The sequence below is a fragment of the Bos mutus genome, chromosome 11 (genome assembly GCF_027580195.1).
Source record: "Bos mutus isolate GX-2022 chromosome 11, NWIPB_WYAK_1.1, whole genome shotgun sequence".
NCBI classification, from domain to species: Eukaryota; Metazoa; Chordata; class Mammalia; order Artiodactyla; family Bovidae; genus Bos; species Bos mutus.
Genome location: NC_091627.1, coordinates 19221057 through 19241585, shown reverse-complemented (window position 1 = coordinate 19241585; position 20529 = coordinate 19221057). Strand labels below are relative to the sequence as shown.

The 20529-nt window shown below is 44.5% G+C and overlaps 1 protein-coding gene across 2 annotated transcripts in view; it reads right to left on the bottom strand.

The window, feature by feature from the left end:
* The window catches only part of GRHL1 (grainyhead like transcription factor 1), a 50050-nt gene that overhangs the window by 27429 nt on the left and 2092 nt on the right, over nucleotides 1-20529 (bottom strand). For both annotated transcript variants that reach the window (XM_070379087.1, XM_070379088.1), the window contains exons 2-8: nucleotides 19155-19341; nucleotides 16481-16551; nucleotides 13395-13782; nucleotides 12261-12337; nucleotides 10700-10856; nucleotides 9868-9979; nucleotides 8807-8901 (exon numbers count right to left, since the gene is read on the bottom strand). In XM_070379087.1, coding sequence (XP_070235188.1) covers nucleotides 8807-8901; nucleotides 9868-9979; nucleotides 10700-10856; nucleotides 12261-12337; nucleotides 13395-13782; nucleotides 16481-16551; nucleotides 19155-19341 — 1087 coding nt within the window. The remainder of the gene's footprint in view (nucleotides 1-8806; nucleotides 8902-9867; nucleotides 9980-10699; nucleotides 10857-12260; nucleotides 12338-13394; nucleotides 13783-16480; nucleotides 16552-19154; nucleotides 19342-20529) is intronic.

The window sequence follows — 20529 nt, the reverse complement described above, 5'->3', positions numbered from 1 at the left end:
TAACTGTCTTGCATAGAATTTCCTGGAAGGCTATTAGAAATGAGTTAAAGGGATCGATAATGACAGAAACAATTTGTCAAGGGAGAATGGTGCTTTCATCTTTGAAATAAGACTGTACACGACAAGAATTTTGGAAAAGCATCAGCCTGCACGGCTGAGAGCATGCCTGATCAGAATTCCATGTGGGTCACTGTGAATTAAGTGCACATTCAGACAGTTCGATGGAGTTCTAACTGCCTGGTAAATAAACACAAGAAAAGAAAAGCGATCTAATAGAAGAAGGAAAAGAAAAAAAGAAAAATGGGCTGATTTAACTATGGAAGATGCTTCAGAAAGCTGATAACCATAAAATGTTTTATATTCCAAGAATGCACTTCTCCTTGTTGCACTCCCCAGAAACGTCTACCTTGAACGTGAGCATCACCTGGCTCAGAAGCTGGCTACTCAGCACCTTAACGCAAGAGAGACACAGAGTCCAGTTGTGGCTCAGGCTCTGAAGAGTCAGGCACACGGGACACAGATGACAAAGCCAGAGCCAGGACCCACGCCTTCTGCACACATCTGTGCTCTTGAAATCACAGCAACACAATGAACACAGAAAGCCCGAAGAAGTTCCCAACGGAAAAACTGTGTATTGCAGCAGGAAACAGGGGAAAGAGTGACCCTCAAGGGGCTGCGAGCAGAAGGTTCTTCTTTGATCAGGAGGCATGAAATCAAGGGTTCCTATATTCCAAATCAAACAGGGCTTCTACGCCCAATTTCTAGGTGATTTCCTGTACTCAGAGACTTAGTTATGCCTCGGCCCCGTTAGGCAGTGGCAGCCCTCGTGGGTATTGTCCCAGCTGCCTCTGGGAGTCATTACTGCTTTAACTCATTCTAGTATTAAATTCAACTCATTCTAGTATTAAATTCAACTTAGTCAAAGAGATCATATTCATAATCTCATTCCTGGGATGTAACTGGTCTGTTAAGTTGAAAGTAGGAATCCTAGAACAAGCTTTCATTTAACTCATTTCCATATCAGTCCAAAAAAAAATCACTTGAAAATATCTCTAAGTCGCTTTTCTTAGTTAGAAACCTCCTGACAAATTAAATTACAATGTGAGATCAACAGCACAGGTTTATTCTTACCCCAAATCTAATACCACTACTTCAAGATAACAAATTCCCCATTTTTCCAATATGTGTATAGGGAAGTTACGCCAGCTGAAACCAATGGAGTAAGAAACAGTTTAAAGGAAGGAATCAAGGTCCAAGTCTAATCAGACAGGAACATCTATTGAGTATTCTACAGCAGACACTTAATCTTCAACATTCCCTCTCCCACAACTGTGGTGGGGGGAGACCCAAACCAAACAAACTCTGATTATCTTAGTTCTGCAGGAGCCTAGCTTCTCCCCTGCTTACTCCCGATGCACAGGCCTAATTAATTAATTACACCCCAGAAGGTGTCAGAGGCTGAGTCAGAGGCAGAGACGCAGAGTCCAGCTCCACCACTGATTCATCGGCTAATCCCAGGAAAGTCACACCTCCCCACTCTTCTGATGACATGCGGGGAGTAAAAAGTCCCACTACAGAATTAACATCGGCATGAAACAAGAGCCTTCAAACATGCGACCAGTGTGTGAGTGTGTTCTTTCTTAGACGATCAGACGGCCATCAGGAGAGGAGAGAAAGAACAGGAAGGCTGGGTGGCAAGGGGAGGGGTGTGGAGAGAGCAAAGCACTGACTTGCAATCTTCTGCCAGCAACGTGGGGCGTCTCCCCAAAGACAACATAAGGGTCTAGTCATCGCCCCAACTGCGGCCACAGCGCTGCCTTCCCACGCCGCCCACACGTCAGCTTTGGTCTCTGCAATAGATTGCAGAGAGCCGGGAGAAGTCCCAAAGACAAAGAAAGAGAAGGAGAGAGAAAAACTTCCTGGAGGCACCGTCTTCCCTCTGTCACGTCCTACAAGCAGGGCCTGGTGAACCTAAGGACACTTGGCAGATACAGAGGCTTGGCTCCTGTTGTCCCAAATAAACAGAATGGTTGTTTGAAATTCGAAGATCTGGATGCAGGTGTGAAGCAAGGCAAACACGGACACACCAGCATCTCTAGTACAGAGTATAGGACCGGGAGCAGATGGTCACAAGGGCAGGCTTGGCCAGCAAACTGACTTCCAGTCAAAATTTCAAATTAGACACTGGAACTTTTTTTTAAAAAAAGCGAAAGAAAAAGTGCCTAACTGGGTAATTAATATAGAGTCCACTTATTTTTACTACCAGATTTGGAGTCTCACATGAAGAAGACCTGCCTTGTTAAAAAAAAAAAAAAAAGAAAGAAAATCTTAACTCCCAAGTCCTACACTGTCCCCAGATCTCTATTCCAGGTAAATTCAGTTATGACTAATAACGTCCGGGCAGAGTCAACCCTCTCTGGCTGAAATGACAGACTCAGAAAACCACTCAAGATGGAATTTCCAGGAAGGACCCAGGAGCAGGCGGGTTAAGGTGACAAAGCGTCAGAGAATAAAGCTTGAGAGACGAGCTCACTAGACCGTGGCAGGGCGGAGGGAGGGGGAAACTCTGACCCGCCCTGCTCCAGAGAGACTGAAAAACAAGTTCAAGTGACAGCACTTTTCATAGTGGCTGACATAGTGCCTCAAACCCGTTTCACAAGATGCAGGCTTCACTACCAAACCGAGGCTTTCTTCAGCTGCCAAGTGTCTCCCTCGTCCAACCAAAACCATCACGGCCTGGCCTCGCCCGCAGGCGTGTGCAGCGATGAACGTGCGCTTTTGCGACCTGCAGGTTCGGGAGGCCCACCGGGAATTGGCGCATTCAGTCTCACCACGGGGCCAACCTCCTGCCCAGACACTAGGGTAACACGTGAAATGTTTCCAGCCCAAGCACAACAACCCTCGCTCTAAAAACAGAAACCTCCCTCGTAGTCAGATCCAGGGCGGTTTCTTCAGAGTCAGCTTTCCAACTGCAAAGTCCCCACACATTTCCATTCCAGAAAAATTTCTCATCACTTTCAGTTCTGATCAAACCACAGCTCAAAGACTATTCATTCCCTGTAGAGGAGAGTGACTTTCTGGCACCAACATTTTTTACCTTTCACTTTAATAAACACATACTTTCCAACTGCATGGAGTGGAAAGAGGGTCAGCTCAGAAGCTCCCGGGTTCCCTTGAGTTCTCTAGGGTCTAAGGACAGGACGCTTGGAGAGTCCAGCCCGCGTTTGGCTGGACTCTGAAAGTCTCGTACGTTCATTTTAAAAGTAACAATGCTTCCTGGCTTCCTCCAGTATTTAGGCCAGGGAAGATACACTTTTGTTTGAAATTTCACGCCTACACTTAATTGCAATCGCAAGTAAGATGTCTGACTCACCTCTCCCGCCTCCCTCCCATTCACACTGGAAATTTAAAGTTGAGAAACAAACCAAACCTGCCCCATGCTTAATGCAACCAGGGTGGCAACACCTTCTTTTACTGGAGCGCTTGCTGGGTGCTTCACCAGGATGGAATCCCTCTAAATGCAAGCAGAAGGCTCAGTCCAAACAAACTAAAGACTATTCTCATGATGAATTCCAAATATTATGCTTAGATGAAACAACAAACTGTTATTATACTCATAAACCTGCATCTCACAAGCACACACAGAAAGCCTTAAGTTCAAGTCACCAGCACGGGTCCACCCCTCTGTCATCCTGCGGCAGGAATGATGTAGCCCTCTGCTGAGACAGGGAACAAAGGGAAAGACCGCCATGCTCCAGCCCAACCCAGGCTCTCAGTGCTCCTGGTGGGCTCTGTGTTCTACTCCAATCCTCTTTACTTTGTAACATGAGCCTCTCAGTGACACAGAACACATTTGGCTCAGAAGGACAACCCGGCAGAAGGCCTTGGCGTTTCTCCTGAGAGCTGGCACGTTAGAATTCAAAGCACACAGCGCTCTCTCTCCCACGAGGGAGAGGATGCTCTGATCTGGTCCTGTCTCTTCTCTGTGGGCCCTGGCCCTGCCCTGAAGGTGAACCAGGCAAGGGAACTGAACCAGGAAGAGACAAATGGCGTGTTGAAACGGGCTCTGACCACCCCCTCCCAGAGATGAGATCCTGCCACGAGGAGAGGAAGCGCAGCTCCATCCACCGCAAGAGCCTTCCTCCCACCTGACCCCGAGTGCCTCCTCCTGCGGGTCCAATGAAGACATCAGGAAGCACGGCCCACAGGATGGACTCTTCCGAGTCTTCAGGTGGTTTTAAGCCACGAAGGCAGAATCCAGACTCCACACCTACTCCTCCTCTGACGGTGCTCACTCCATTAGGAGCTGAGCGCATGTCTGACGGCAAACTCTTCACTGTTAGTGTTTAGAAGACGAAATTGTGTGATTGGCAGCAGCACTCAACCCACCTGGCAGTAAGGATTTAGAAGTCACCTCTAGAAAAAAACATGTGACATATTCCACCTCCCTGGAGTTTCATCACATCTTTAAAAGGTATGCTCCATACTCAGGAGCTCAGAGCATGTACAGACGATCAAAGCGACCCTGAGCTCTGTTTGCAGCGGCCCCTGCTTTCCTTCCCACCTCCTACACTGTCCAGTTAACTATAACCAAGTATGTCCTGTCCCACTAGCACAACCCCTTCCTGCGAGCGGGGCTCCGCTGGATGCCAGGCTCCCTCAGAACTGGCTGTCCAGTGTCACTTGATTCCATACGGGGGATTTTCGGTTTATAATTTCCACTCCTCTGGAGGCAGACACCACTCATCCAACAATCAGTATAAACTGTTCCCTTGTAGCAAAAGTGCTCTTCTTGCCAAGGCAATCTGCATTAGTGAACCCACAATGCCTTGCTATTAGTAATTAGGGCTGACACTTCTAGATGTCTCCCCCTGGCAGGATCACTTTCTGTCCATTTCAAGGTGGAGATGCCTGCCTCCTTGGGTGATCTCACCTGGATGACAAGCAGCAAACGTCTTCCCACCTGGAGGACTGAGCGCCTTTTCCTGAGTACTGGGCAGGTGGTACTGCCCGCTAGGTGCCAACACAGGGAAAGCCCCTCAGCATGGTGCCAGGCCTAAAACTGACGTTCAGACAAGTTAATTCTCTCCCCCTAACTTCTTTTTTCCTCTATTTATTTTAGATCTTCAGGCTTTGAGAGGCCCTTACTTCATATCACTATCCAAATCTCAATGCTCTTGTAAACTCTTAGATCTATAGTCCAAGCAAAAAACTGAACCTTGTTCCAGGACGTGAAGGCTATCCAGAACGACTCACTTGACTGGAAACACGGAAACTGGTGCAGAACAGACAACCCCAGCCAGTAAGTTATCTGTGTCTCCAAAGTTCATTGGTGAAGTTTCATTTCCTTAGAAACATGATGCTATATTTAGGATCTCAGGCCACAAAAGCCTATTTAACCCACAATACACCTGAACTACAACACCAGTGTTTTCAGCCAGGACAGAGCACTGGGCCATGGGCACAGCAGGTAGCTGGATATTTGGAGGATAAAGTTACGAATTCTTGCAACTGGGGGCAAGGGGCACAGCTGGCTTTGGATGAAATCTTTACAGAGCCCAAGTCTGTGTTTATCTTCCTCCCACCTTCCTTTACATCTCCCCCTGACCCCCGCAACAATCTCCTAATCCTCCAGGGACCAGAGTCCTCCTACCTGACAAATTCTAAACTCCACCAGAGCACCCTGTTTTAATGTTTTGCAGGCAACCGCTTCTCCCTACCAGAATCACCTCAAGCATATGATCTCAGTCATAAATCAGGAAGGAAGAAATCTGATGAAGTCATTTCCCAATGAAGTGTGAATGCCAGACGAACTTTAATTTGTCTGGGTACTCCTGACTCTTGAGAAGATGCATGGCTACCCAAACAGACCTAATTTTGTGTGGAGTACAGAAAAATGAACGAACTGGGTCTAGACATGGGAGAGCCCAGGGCTGCCACGGGGGCTTGTTTCTAAGACATTTCTGCTTTTCCAAGCAACTTCCTTTTCCCCTGATGCTTTGAAGTCTAATAAACTTTTTTTTAAATGTAAGTTTCATAATTTCTTTGCATTTCCATGGTAATAGCAAGTACATGCTTATGCTGGTAAATGGAGTATAGACAGGAACTGGAGAAGATGAGTCTAACTTAGACAGGGCTTTCCCCAAACTAGAACCTAAGTCAAGGTGCTCAAGATTAAACCGGATGAGTCCGAAAAACAATCACCCCTGAAGAGCAGTGCAATCTACAGAGAAGACGCTCGTGTTGACCCTGGGCTAGAACTCTGGTCTTACTTCTCCTGGTGTGGCAAAAAGGATATATGTTAGGTATCTTTTATTTTTTTTAAGTGGGGGAAGAAAGGAATGCCACATGTCTCTAAGAAACCCTATGTTTGTGGCGGAGAATGAACTGGAATTAAGAATCAACAAACACATTCTAAATCAGACAAGAAAGTGGGATGATTTCAGAAACTGAAATTCAAAAAAAGCCACCTGTACAGGATTCTGCGTGTCCATCTGTTCACACTAGTTACCCTGGGGCATCCATTACTGTAAGTGTAAAGACAGAAAACATCAACTTGGCCAGGGGAAGCAAAACATCTACGGACTCCATTCCAACAAACGCTTGAAACTGATGCCCGATACCGCTTCAAAAGGCAGCAGCCTCATTAAGAAACGACACCAGCACCATCCAGGAGCTGGCAAAGGCTGAAAAAAAATCAAGTCCGCGTGGGGGTCTGGAAGGGGAAATGAAACTGAATTTACCTACATCAATTAACAACGCTATTAAGACTACTTAGGGACACGCCTCCGACACTATTTCTCTTTAATGCAAACATGCTGAAGGCCTTCAGAATGAAACCAGCCATGATCCCCGCCCGTCAGCTGGGCTTTCATTACTCCCACCCTGAAGAGTGACACATGGAACAAACAAGCCGCCCTGCCCACACGCAGGGCCTTTCCATCACGGTCTCCACGCACCCGACAAGCGCCTGTTGAGTCCTGATGACACCCCAACAGAGCTGGCCACCGTGAGGTTTTCATTCTCCAAGGGGAACAGGGGGGAAACTGAGCCGGTGAATCAAGGGACCAACCCGAGATCACAGATAAGTCAGAAAAGTGAGTTCAGGACTTAGGGGTGCTTGATCAGCTCCTCCACAATTTCCCCACAGCCCCTCATGGTGATCAGGACAGACTTGCCTGGTTCAAGGACAGAAGCGCCCAGGGGCAGGTGGGCAGGGACACAGGGCCCACTCTTCTTACAGGCTGCTTGCACAGCGAGCCCTATTTAAGGCATTTCACTTCAGAATAACTGCAACAACAACTATACAAAGTGGAAAGTTCACTTTTCCTTCTACTAGCTTCTCTGCGGTGTTTGTTCCAAACTCTGGGATAAGCAGCCTGCAGACTTTTGCATAGGCTGGAGGTGGTCAGCAGGAAAACCTTGGGGCAACTACAAGAACTTAAGCTTCCTAACAGACTGGGGGACTCCACTGACTATACCTTGCACTCTTAAAGATGCACTTTTGCTTTAGACAATAAGAAAGGAAAGCAATTATAGTACAAACTTAAAACTGTTCTCAAGAATCCAGTCAGAGAATTTTTTACAAGCAATCAGGCGGGAAAAATTAAACTCTACGATATTTAGCACTTAATATAGTGTCTTACTCCGCAACTGCTAAAATTCTTGTTGAATAAATAAAAGAGAAGTTGAGAAAGGACAGGAAGGTGAGGATAACTTCAAACATGGACCTTGATAGAGAAAAGTATTCCTACTACTGCCACAAATATTAAGATCAATCTTACTTTAACAACTGCCCCATATTCATATGTTTCTACTGTGTTACCTGAGCTCCCAAACTTTAATGCAACGAAGAGAAATAGTGGAACGCTGTTCAGTTCAGTTGCTCAGTTGCATCCAACACTTTGCAACCCCATGGACTGCAGCACATTAGGGTTCCCTGTCCATCACCATCTCCCAAAGCTTGCTCAAACTCACGTCCATCGAGTTTGTGATGCCATCCAACCATCTCATCCTCTGTCGTCCCCTTCTCCTCCTGCCTTCAATCTTTCCCAATGTCAGGGTCTTTTCCAATGAGTACTAGTATTTTATACTAAAAGAAAAGAAGGCTGTGGGAAGGGCAGGAATGACTTTAAAATATACTTAGTTTTTCTTAAAAGGTACTAAAACTTCCAAATGACCATCTGAATTAGAGGCAGTTCTTCACTTGTCAAAGCCCAAGAAAGAAGAACTGTAAGTAACAGTTGCCTTCGCAAGGTATCAACATGAGACAGAACCTTCTGATGACAACCTGTAGGTCCCCCAGCTTCAAGGTCCTGTTCCGACAACCCTTAGAACATGCCTGGAGGAGGGAGCAGAAATGGATTAACTCCACTTCACAAAGGAGAAAGCAATGCCCAGACTGAGGAGTCCAAACTGAGGCTGGATGGTGGCTGCCGGCCCCATCAGGGCCCTGCTACCCGGGACACAGAGTGTCCACCAAGACTGTATTTTGGGGAGGAAGAAAGAACAGAAAAGGGGAGAGGGACATCTGGGAAGATGCTGTGCTTCCAGAAAATGTGCACGAATGAAAAGGGAGAAAGTGAGACCCAGCTGGCTAAGGAACAGGACGCAGGGACAGGCCAAGGAGGGGGGCTGTCCTGCTCCGAGCCCCTCAGGACCACAGCTGTGACCTGCCTTCCTAGCCCTGCCTGTTCTCCCTCCTCCGAAGTGAAAGAGTGAAAACAACAAAAACTGCGCCAAAAAAAAAACAAACAGCTGTCAAATCACTAAGCCCCTCCCGCTCCTCCAAGAGCTGGTCACCTACCTTTGCTTCATCGTTAATGTCCCAAGTGAAAGAAATGGCATTATAAGCGATCTCCTCAATGTTGCTGATGGTGTTGAAGCTTTCTTTGTAGTCAGCTGGGTGAGGGATGAGAGACAGAAGTTATGATTTCCAGTTTCCAACGTGAGATTATAGAGTTCACTGTAAGGTTCAGCTTTTCATATAATCATTGCTGGATAATTTAAATTAATATTTTTTGGGTTGAAAGAAGTTCAAAGAAGGTAGAAAAAGAATAACAGAATCTTTTTCACAGAGGTAAACTTAGATGTATTTAATTTTATCCTGTTATGTCAAAATTAGGACATTTAGGTCTAAAAAGTTTAAATATCTGTCCCAAGGCCACAGAACTAGTCCAGAGAATCAAGACTGGAACTCGATTCTTTTTATACTTCTGAAAGAGAACATGAATACTACCAAAGGCAAAGAAAAGAAGTAACTCAAAGATTAAGAGCTGTTCTGTGACCTAGACAGTGCTTTCACATGAAGGTCACACTCACGTCAAGAACAGGGTTTTCACTAAGCTACTTGACAAAATACGGCGTGCATGGGTCTGCTGCTGCATGCGAGTGATGATGAACCCTTGGGTGTATTTACAGACAGAAGAGACTTGCAATGCAGTTCAGCATGCAACAGGAAGACTAGTTGTGTTACTGCACAACAGCAGTATTTTCTTTTACTTGTTGATTCTTTTCCTCCACCTTACAATTATCTCCAAAAAATTCAGAATGACTTAAAGAAGACATCATCCCTCAAAACACATCTGTAGGCTGGAAAGCAAGACGCTCTTCCGTGAGCCGGGCTCCGCAGCTCTGGGCCCCAGTGTCACATGGAAGCCTCTGCACAGGGCACCTGTCCTCATGAAGGAAGTAACGTTAAGAGCACCGATTCCAGGAGGCCAAGGACAGAGTTTGGAACGGAGCAGTGGCTGGCAGAAAAATTCAAATGTGTTCGGCAGGAAGCTGATCACTGCCAAAAATAACTGGATTTAGAAAAATCTGGATGCGAGCGCCTCTGGGAATGGAAGCGGCTCCGGGGCTCCTTACCTATGTCAATACACCTTTGTTTCGCCGTGTGCTGCCGCGAGTGCCAGTACTTCCAGTGCCTCAGCTGGTCTTCTCTGCTCTTGTCCTCAGCAAAAACCACCATGATCACACTCTGGGAGAGAGGAAACATTATCAGATACAGACACTACGGGCTGAGTATCTTTCAGAAAACCTAGTTTTTTGATTTTGCAGTGAATTGAGATGGCAATTTTATGATACAAATGAATTTACAAAACAGAAAGAGACTCGTAGACTTAGAAAACGAACTCCTGGGTGCCAGGGTGGAAGAGGGGACAGATAGTGGCGGAGTTTGGGAAGGTCATGTACACACTGCTCTATTTAAAATGGAAAACCAACGAAGACCTACTGGAATTCTGCTCAGTGTTATGTGTCAGCCTGGATGGGACGGGGTTTTTGGGAAGAATGGATACATGCATATATATATGGCTGAGTTCCTGCACTGTTCACCTGAAACTTATACAACACTGTTTTGTTTTCACCACAACATTTTTATTTGGCTATACCCTAATACAAAATAAAACATTTAAAATAATAAATATTTTTTTAATTAAACAATTTTCATTATTTTGAAATTGAAACTTTTTGAAAAGAAATTTCATTATTTTGAAATGAAAATGCAATTTCATTATTTTTTAAATGTATTTAATTTTTTGGCCACCCCGTGCAGCATGCAGGATCCCCGTTCCCCGAGCAGGGATGGATCCCAATCTCCCCATAGTGGGAGCACGGAGTCTCCACCATGGGGATCTTAATTGAGATCCACCTCGGACCTGGCAATAAAGAGCTCCAACCGGCCCAGAGCAGGACTCACTCGGACTTTGCCGATGGGATGGTGGACGGCCTCGCTGCCGCTCACTTCCTTGAGTGTGACGGGGTAGAACTGGCCTTTGTTCAGGTATGTCATGGTGCTGTCTCCTGGCTTCTGTCGGAGCGATTTGGAGGCTTCCAGGGTGTATTCAAAGTTGTTCCTAGAATACAATAAAAGTCACAGACCTCTAATCCACCCCCCTGGAAGCTTCCCCTATGCTTGAGCTCAGATGTGAGACGCTGCGGGGTGGACGCATGCACACCGCAGGTGAAACATCCCAACGGACAGTGTCAAGTCACCCCCAGCATTCGCTGCTCTTCCCCAAATCACCTCAAGCGGCCCAGAGAGCCTCCCAGATGTGGGACTACAGACCACCTCTAGAAAACCTACGAAGCCATGTTAACAAACTAGAGGTCTGGAGGCTAAGGATACTAAAGCTACGAATGAGTGCCAAGCACTCTGGAAGGAGATCTCGCAGGACACACTGCCAGCCCAGTGCCTACCCAGCAAGGGCTGCGAACGGGAGGCTGGCAGGCCTCTGACGAAAACTGACTTGGCCGCATAGCACTTTTTTGTTGTTTTACCTATAATTTAAATGTCCTCCATGGTCCTCTACATTTCTATTATCTTCTAGCCCCACCTATACATCCCCCTAAAGTTGTTTAATAACCTTGTCAGGCCAGGGGTTGGCACATTACCCCTATCTTTATAAATAAAGTTTTACTGGAACGTGGCCATGCCCTTTGATTCTGCATTATGACTGCTTCTGTGCGACAGCCCAGAGCTGGGCAGAGCTGGGCAGTTTCAACAGAGGCCGTATGGCCAACATTGCCTGAAATACTTGTTATCTGATCCTTCAAAGAAAAAGCTTACTGACCCCTGCATCTCAGGTCCTGAAGGGACCGGAGTTTGTGACTTCTGGACCTTGATGCAGTTGTGCCTTACAGATTCCCGTAAAATCCTAGACTTTTAAATAAAACTTTTATTTTAAAATACAGCACATATAAAAATGCATAAAATGAAATTACAAAATGAACTCCTAGACTCCTAAGAAACCTGAAGATGTTTATATATAATGTTGAAAATATTCATATTTGCAGAGTGCGATGTAATTCTGTGATGCATAAAAGAGGTTGTCAGTCCAGTAAACAGTTGGCTTATAATTAGTAAGACTAATAAAAATACAAAAGCCTTTATCCACTTGATGCTATTCCTAAATTATCACAGGATCATATACTTTTGGAAACAGAACGGACCTCAGATCTGATTTAATCCTTTCATGTCTTCTCTGAGATTCCACTCCACTACATCACATAAAGAAACTAAAGGAAGGAAAAGCACCAACACCAAGAATCAGGGAAACGAGAAACACAGTTCAGAGATCAAAACTGAATGCACTAAAACAAAGCAAAGGTCCTCCAGCAAAGATGTCACCACACTAACTGCAGGAAGGTAGAGATGAAAGCCGCCAAAAGCCACCTCTGATTTTTCAAGATCAAATTAATAAAAAGAGTTAAGTTGCACAAGTTGCAAGTTAAAAGTCAAATTGAAAGACAACTATTACCCAGAAACACTGTCAAAAACATAGTCCTCTGAATTCATGCCAGGCATCCGCAGACTGAGATCCGAGGGGAAGAAAACCTGAAATACCAATGTGATAAGCCACAAGGATGTAACTGGTGATCAGGCTCACTGAAGACCGACGTCAGGTACAGCATCAGAGTCTGTGGCTTAAGGCAACCCACCACTCTTTTAGAACTCGTCTAAGACAAAAATTTTAACTCTACAAAAAATTTAAAGAGAAAATTAGAAAGAAAAAAATGTCCATTTTATACACCACTTGATCAAACTAAGATAATCTATGTAGGTGGTCTCACAAAGCGCTTCCTTCTCTCTTCTCCCACCTTTCCCACACATCCTACTTCTGCCCAAACTCTGGGGTCTGTACCCCAGATCTCATGACCCTTAGGAGTCAACTCCGCCACTGAACCAAGTTCAGACAACAGTATCAGGTTGGCACCGTGGCTGGCTGGAGTGAGGTGCTTTCTCAGGAAAGGCTTCTGTTCTATTCACTCCGTAAGCGGGGAGGGACTCTCCGCCACCCCATGAGTCATTAAACACAGTTCCAAACGTCCTCAGTCCCTCACTTTGACCTGAGTGACATGTGCATCACCCCGAAACCCTCAGAAGTATTGGAAGTGATGGGTAAATGTCACACAGTGCATTTGTCATTGAGATCTACCTGCTCCCGGACAATACTGCCAACCAAGAAATACAAGGCAAATATATGATAACTCCTTTTATACTAAGACCGGTTGTGGGGAGCTTGTTTTGGTTGAGGACCAAAGCTGAAAACAGACTGTGAGGCTGTGACTGTTGTCTGTGGAAGAATATGTATGTGGCTTTCCTTCTTACTCTCCAGCAAAGCGCTTGGTTGAAATCATAATTGTTAACTCAGCTGCTGGTAAGATTAGCCATGTGCCCTTGATAATAATTTCTGGTTTTATAGGTTTAGTTTACAAATTATACCCGTGGACCTTTTCTCTTAAAAAAAAAAAAAAGAGAGAGAGAGAAACCTCTTTTGTTCCCAATCCACTCACTTCAGGCTGAGTTTCAAGCTTATATAACAAGGAAGAGGTGGAACCCAATACTTAAACAAACACACAGCGTCTTAGAAAGATGCCTGCGTTTCCTGTACCTCCTGAACGCCTTCCTTGAAGGTCTCTGAGAAGGTAGAGTCTGGTGTGCGCCTTTGCGCATTTGGAGGTTGAGCGCCGGAGCCGAACTGGTCAGCATTCAGGTTCCGGTCGAAAACCACCACGCGCTCCGTGGGCTCGGGGTGATACACTGCTGGGGGGATGCCCACAGTGAAGCCGTGGGGCTGGCTCTCTGTCTTGATGGCGTGGGTGGGCATTGCCGAGATGGAGACGGTGACCGTGGTGTCGGGGGCCGTCGGGTGTCCTCTCTTGTCGATGCCCAGCTGGTTGCCGTGGGGAAGGACGATGTTGAACGGCACGTTCTTCAGCACCTGCACCCTGTTCTCGCCAGCAGAGATGAGGGGCTGCTCCGTCACGTTTGGTACATTTCTTTAAGGAGAGAGAAGCGTGTTTTCAAACTCAGAGCTGAGACAATTCCTGGGACAATTTTAACTTTCCGAAAGGCACTGGGCTGTTGGGTCCTGGGCAATAATAATAATAACACACTTGGTAGAAACCAAATGAATAGGCAATGGCATGATAACTCATCACAAGAGAAAGGAAAAAGCCCTCTACAGTTACAAGTCAAAGCACTGAGTAAAACTTCATTTGGAATGCTGAGAACTCAGAGCTTTCCTCTGCTGCTGCTGCTGCTGCTGCTGCTGCTCAGTCGCTTCAGTCATGTCCGACTCTGTGCGACTCCATAGAGGGCAGCCTACCAGGCTCCCTGGTCCCTGGGATTCTCCAGGCAAGAACACTGGAGTGGGTTGCCATTTCCTCCTCCAATGCATGAAAGTGAAAAGTGAAAGTGAAATCTCTCAGTCGTGTCCGACTCTTAGGGACCCCATGGACTGCAGCCCACCAGGCTCCTCCGTCCATGGGATTTTCCAGGCAAGAGTACTGGAGTGGGGTGCCTTTGCCTTCTCCGGAGCTTTCCTCTACTATATTTTATTTCCAATAACCCCCATAAAATTGGCACATTTTACTAGCAGTCTGAAGCTATACTCGTGATTAACTGGAGCAGTATAGGCTGGTGGTTAAAGTATAGATGCCAGAGTCAGATAAGGTAGATTCGAGATCTCTTAGTAACCACATGCTCATCTATAAATGAGGGTAATGATGGCACCTATCCTCACAAGGTTGTGATGAGGATGAAAGGAGAACACTGAAGAGGGCACAGTGATGCCTGGCACACGGGGGCCCACCGCCGGCACTTTTCCTGGGGGGCTTCCAGGATGGCTCAGCGCTTGTAAAGAATCTGCCTGCAATGCGGGAGACCTGGGTTCAATCTCTGGGTGGGGAAGATCCACTGGAGAAAGGAATGACTACCCACTCCAGCATTCTGGCCTGGAGAATTCCACGGACAGAGGAGTCTGGTGGGCTACAGTCCATGGGTTCACAAAGAGTCGAACATGGACTGAGCAACTAACACTTTCACTTTCACCAACACCATCCCTCACCCCGTGATTGTATTGAACCGTCATACACATCAACATAGAGTTACTTTTGGCTCAACAAATATCCTGGGCAATATAAGATGATATTTAGTTTAGGGTAAAATTCATAAATTTTCAAAGTTCCCTCAAATCATACAGACTGATACAAGGAAAAAATTTGGTAATTTGGCAGATTTCAAGATCAATAAAATATTCAAACTTAAAACCATAAATTCACTTCCATGACTATTTTAAAGAAATTTCTTTAGAGAAAAAGGAGAAAAAAGAAAAAGCTATCTAGAAAGTTGTTCATTAAGGCTTTGTAACAGCAAAAATCAGATACAGCCCTGATACTGAGGATAGCTAGGGTTTGATTTAAAATACTCCAGCAAAATAAATAAAATTTAAATATTAACTAATTAGAAAGTTGGAGAAAGGGAAGAGTAGATCAAACAGATACCAGTCAATCCTAAAGGAGATCAACTCTAAATATTCATTGGAAGAACTGATGCTGAAGCTGAAGCTCCAATACTTTGACTACCTGGTGGAAAGTGCTAACTCACTGGAAAAGACACTGATGCTGGGAAAGATTGAGGGCAGGAGGAGAAGGGGGCAAAAGAGGATGAAATGGTTAAATAGCGTCACTGACTCAATGGACCTTAATTTGAGCAAACTCCCGGAGACAATGAAGGACAGGGGAGTCTGGTGCGTTGCAGTCCGTGGGGTCATAAGAGTCGGACATGACTTAGGGGCTGAACAACAACAGCAGCAACAAGGATCAAGCGGCAGGAATTAAGCTGAAACAGTTGAAGCTGAGTACCTATTGGCTTATGCTACTTCTCTACTTTTGTTATGTTTGAAAGTGCCTGTAACAAAAAGTAAAAAATAAAAGCTATAAGCCCTTTTCCAAATTATGAAGACTAAAACAGTAATGTAGAAAAAACTTATGGAACATATTAAGTAGAAGAAAATCCTACCTGTGAATACAACCACAACCACATAAAATGCACCTCCCTGCCCAAACAGTAAACAAATAAACTGTCAGCAGAGTGGGATTCCAAGTGATCATTTTTTCTTCAAAAATGTTTCATTCTTGTATTACTAATAGAGCTCAGGACAATTTAAAAGATATATTTAGCTTCTTTCCCAGGTCTATAAAGTCAAGCCTTAATTTTCTGAAAGTTTTAACTTAAAATATTTCAAAAATAACCTCAATAGGCATTTGGAATACAGCTGAACATACTCTATTAAGTTTCACATGGATAGTTATTTCAGGTCATTGGTGATGACTTTTTTAAATGGACCCCTGCCATTGCCTTAAGCCACACTGTTCTTAAGAGAACCTAAAAGACAAATAAGCAAACAGTGCAGTCATGTTGTTAGTAAAAAAAAAAAAAAAAATCCCTTTGGATGAGGAGAAAGTTGTCGTTTTTGTTTTCAAGAAAAGGGAACTTCTACAGAAACTGGTGACTTCTCAGTAACAGAATCAGAGTAAGGGGCAGATCAGTAATGAAATCTGTGTTCAGACATAAAGAGTCCAACTTACCTGTGTCTTCCTCTAGTTCCTGTTCACCTAAACAAGCTCTTGCTTTAACTTTCACAGAAACCGGGACTTTGCAGTGTACTGTCTCACGCTCTGTCTTAAACCTTACCTTTTGCTATGGTCTGGCTCGGTGTGCTCAACATCTGCCTTTGCTGCTGATGACCTTCTCTCACGCGGAACCTGAGACATCAACACACAACACCACAGTTTCGTTCTCACTCCCGAAGCAGAGACACAGTCCCTGCTTTTCAGTAAGTGCAACCCTTCAGGTGACTATGGACTGCCTACCGAGCCCCGGCTCCAGGACACACAATGAATAAGACAGTGTCTGCTCTCAAGGAGTCTACAATCTGGTCACTGGGTTGATATGCAAAAACCAGCTTCTATTCAGTTGGCAAAGAAACTCAGAACATCACAAATTTACTTTGTCATGGAGCGTGGGTTTCATCTCTTAAGAGAAATACCTCTGGTTGGGTTTTACCCATTTATCTATGTAACATGACAGAGAAGAAGCTACTGAAAATACAACCAGGCTCTTTCAGGGTTCTCCCTGCTCTTCTCTGCTACCCTTCCCTTCAGATCAAATGCAAAATCAAAGGCATCAGCCCCATTAACAGTTCACTCCAAGATCCAAACGGTGGCTCCAAATGATACATTTCGTCAGAGATGCTGGGATTCACAATGTCTGTCACTCAAAGGACAAAGCGGACTCTGTTGGGTCTATTCCTTTTTCAAGCCTGCTTCTCTGCACAGATGAGAGCAGGCCAACTTTAGTGGGTGTCCTGTAGACATCAACCCAACTGAAACTTATCTGCAATACACACTCCAAAAACAATAAGACGTTTGAAACCACGTGAAAGTAGAAATTCTATTCCTCCATTCTTATTTTACCCTTAAAGACAGAATGAATTATTGTTTCTGGTAGTAACAACGTGGTTTTTAAGCTTTACCAAGGTTATTATGGAAAAATGACTGAGGGGTACATTCAAACAATTGAAACAAGTCAGTTGATTTAAAAAAGGAAAATAAATAACCCCACATCTGTTGCAAGAAGGCTGACATATAGTACTACTAAGACTGCCACCCTTGATGGGCAGACATGAGGATTTATCTTCTCCTGGATGGCATCACTGACTCTATGGACATGAGTCTGAGTGAACTCCGGGAGTTGGTGATGGACAGGGAGGCCTGGTGTGCTGTGATTCATGGGGTCGCAAAGAGTCAGACACGACTGAGTGACTGACTGAACTGAACTGAACTGAAGATGTATAATACTTTCAGGACCCTTTATTTAAAACACACGCACATACAATCACTGCAACTAGTGTTACTACACAGGTTTTTCTGGCACTAGACTTGGTTTCCTCCCATTCTAGAAAGTTTCAGTTTAAAATATCTAACTTCAAACTTCATAATTAATACTTAGGAACTTACAGTTTCTATACTGAGTCAATAAAACAAGCCACAAGAAGAACAGATATGTAAGTTCTACTTCAAAGGAACCCTTTGTGGCTATACTTCCCAGGCAAAGTTTCTTCTAGCATCCTTGGTTACTATGCAAGTTTCCATTCATATCTAAGGGGGAAAAAAAAACACCTTACCTCATTCCTTCAAACACAAGCTGGATACATGGCCTTACATCAGAAAATAGAGCTTTGGTTTAGGTTCCCCCTCCCCACCCAGTTTTGATAATCAAGCTATCTTCCTTGCTTTTTACCCTCTGCATTTCTTGTATTCCGAAAAGAATACACTGTGAGAACGTAACAAAGAGCTGGAAACTGGTGAATCTGAGAGTTAGCTATCTTGTTATTTTAAGTTTTCTATACGTGTGGACGTTTTAAAGACAAAAAGATGGTGAAAATAAACTGTAATATATAGCCATCCCTGCATGTGGGTTATCGGTTAAAAAGAATGCCAGAGTGAACACAGCAAGCAAAGCCTCGCCCCCAGGAAGCAGAATGGCATACGGAAGAGGGGGCCTGGCACAACCCAAGTCCTGGCTGCACATACTAGTCATGTGACCTGAGAACCTTATTTTTTATCACCCGCAGAATGGGGATAATGGCACAGGACTTGCAGGGTTCCTGGAGGGATCAGAAACAACATGCATTCTGGTAACAGGTCTAGCACAGTACAGGTAATCAGTAGGTGGTACCTGGTATCACTGGGATAATGATGTCGACACAGACCAGGGGTGTCAATCCAGACACAAACACCAGGTAAAGCTTCAGGCAGAGGACAGACTGCACTGAATTAAAACTAATCCAAACCTCAAGGAACAGACAATAAAACACATCCTGAACCTTAAACTAGAAAATATGAGGGTTTTTTTTTTTTTTCCCATGAAATCTCACAATCAAATCAATCAGATGCCCTTCAATACCATTCAGGGGAAAGGAAACCACGCTGACTACCTAGGAAGAAAGGGTTAGTGCACAGGCAAAGGGAACCCCTGTCCACTCTTGATGGAGCTAAGAGCTACCTCTGAAGAAATGATCAACCTCATTAAGACACAGTAAATTTCTTCTTTCGTGGTAGCTCCACCTTTCAGATAGAGCCAGAACAGTTGGCTACTGCATACATTTTAGAAACAACCTTTTGATTCTGTGATTGTAGATTTTCAGCTTTGAACCACAGCACGTCAAAGCACTCATTAAACTATTTATAGTCACTACAGAAGCAACTTGCATTACAGTCTACCAGCAAATTACTGTTTTTTACCCTGCTGGATCAAGTGCACCTTGCACAGTAGTTACGGGGTTCTGAAGAGCACGCAAACCCACCTTGTAGTAGTCATAGAGCAAGCCCAGTGCGGCGGCACTGTCCTCATCGCCATTGATACTCATCATCGCTTTGGTTGCTGCAGTGAGCGGGTTTTCCAGGAAAGACTTCCAGGCTTCATCCTCACTAGTATAGGAACGCCGCTGTGAATAAAGTGCTTCATTCTGAAGAACCAAGACTGGCCGTTTGCTTGGGAGAGATTTTTTTTAAAAGAAAAGAAAAAAACAATATATATATATATGTGTATGTGTGTGTGTGTGTGTGTAAAATCACATCTTCTATTGCAAATCATCATAAGCTAATTTTTGAAAAAGCAAACAGCCAATTCATGATTTTGCAATAAAAGAGTCCACTGTTTCATCATTTCGTCATTAGTAAAGTAAGTTAAGACACAGTGAGAAGACAACCCACTTAAATGTAGCCCAATGGATCACCCAGGAAGATGTACAATATTTAGGCAGCCAGGGAACCTGCAGTTAACCTTCACGTGGAACCCTGGACACACTAAGTGACACACACAGAAAACCCACTAAAACCAAAAGTCAAAAACTCACTCCAAGAAAATGTGAAGCTATTCAAACGCTTTACATAAACAAACCCAAGGACAAAGCAAGGCCAAGGAGAACACGCACTCTCCTCAAACACAGGCAACTCAGGACTGTCCCCTCTTCAACAGTACATCCGGTTCCATCCTCAGGCTGCTGTACTGCTATTTCCCTCTCTCTCCCGGTGATGCCATGCCTCAAACTACCAACAAGGGGGAGAGAAGGTGGGGATGGAAGGAAGAAGGGATAACTTGGTTTAATCCTCGGGGGTATATGAGAAAGTTAGAATATTCTACTGATTACCGGCAGATTGAGCATGGAATGTGGCCGAAGGGGACTGTAAACCAATAAGGAGACACAATTTTCTGGCATGGGAGTTCACTGTTTATCTTAGAGATAAACACTTAAGAAGCTACAATAATAAATGAAGCTGCTGGACAAAAAGAGATTTTTTTTTTTAAGGAAAGAGGTTGGGGAATCTGTCCTCAAAAATCTTTCCTGGTTTTTCACACAGGGCAAGAACTGCTTCACATTAATGCTGTAGTTTGGTGGGAAAAATCCAGAACATCAACGGAGAACTTTAGTAGAGTCTTATAGAAGATTTAACTTAAAAGAGTAAAGCAAACATGACTGATTCCAAAAACCTGAAATGTAAACAGCCTCAACAACTGTTCAGTTGGCTCTGTTTAGTAAGTCAATAAAAAGAAAAAAGTGGAAAACTACCTCCAGCAAAATCAAGCACTTTTTTTCTTTGGGAAAAAAAAGTTTAAATATTCAGACCTACTCCGAATCATCACCATTCTAACAAGCAAATTAAAGGAGCTATTCTCAT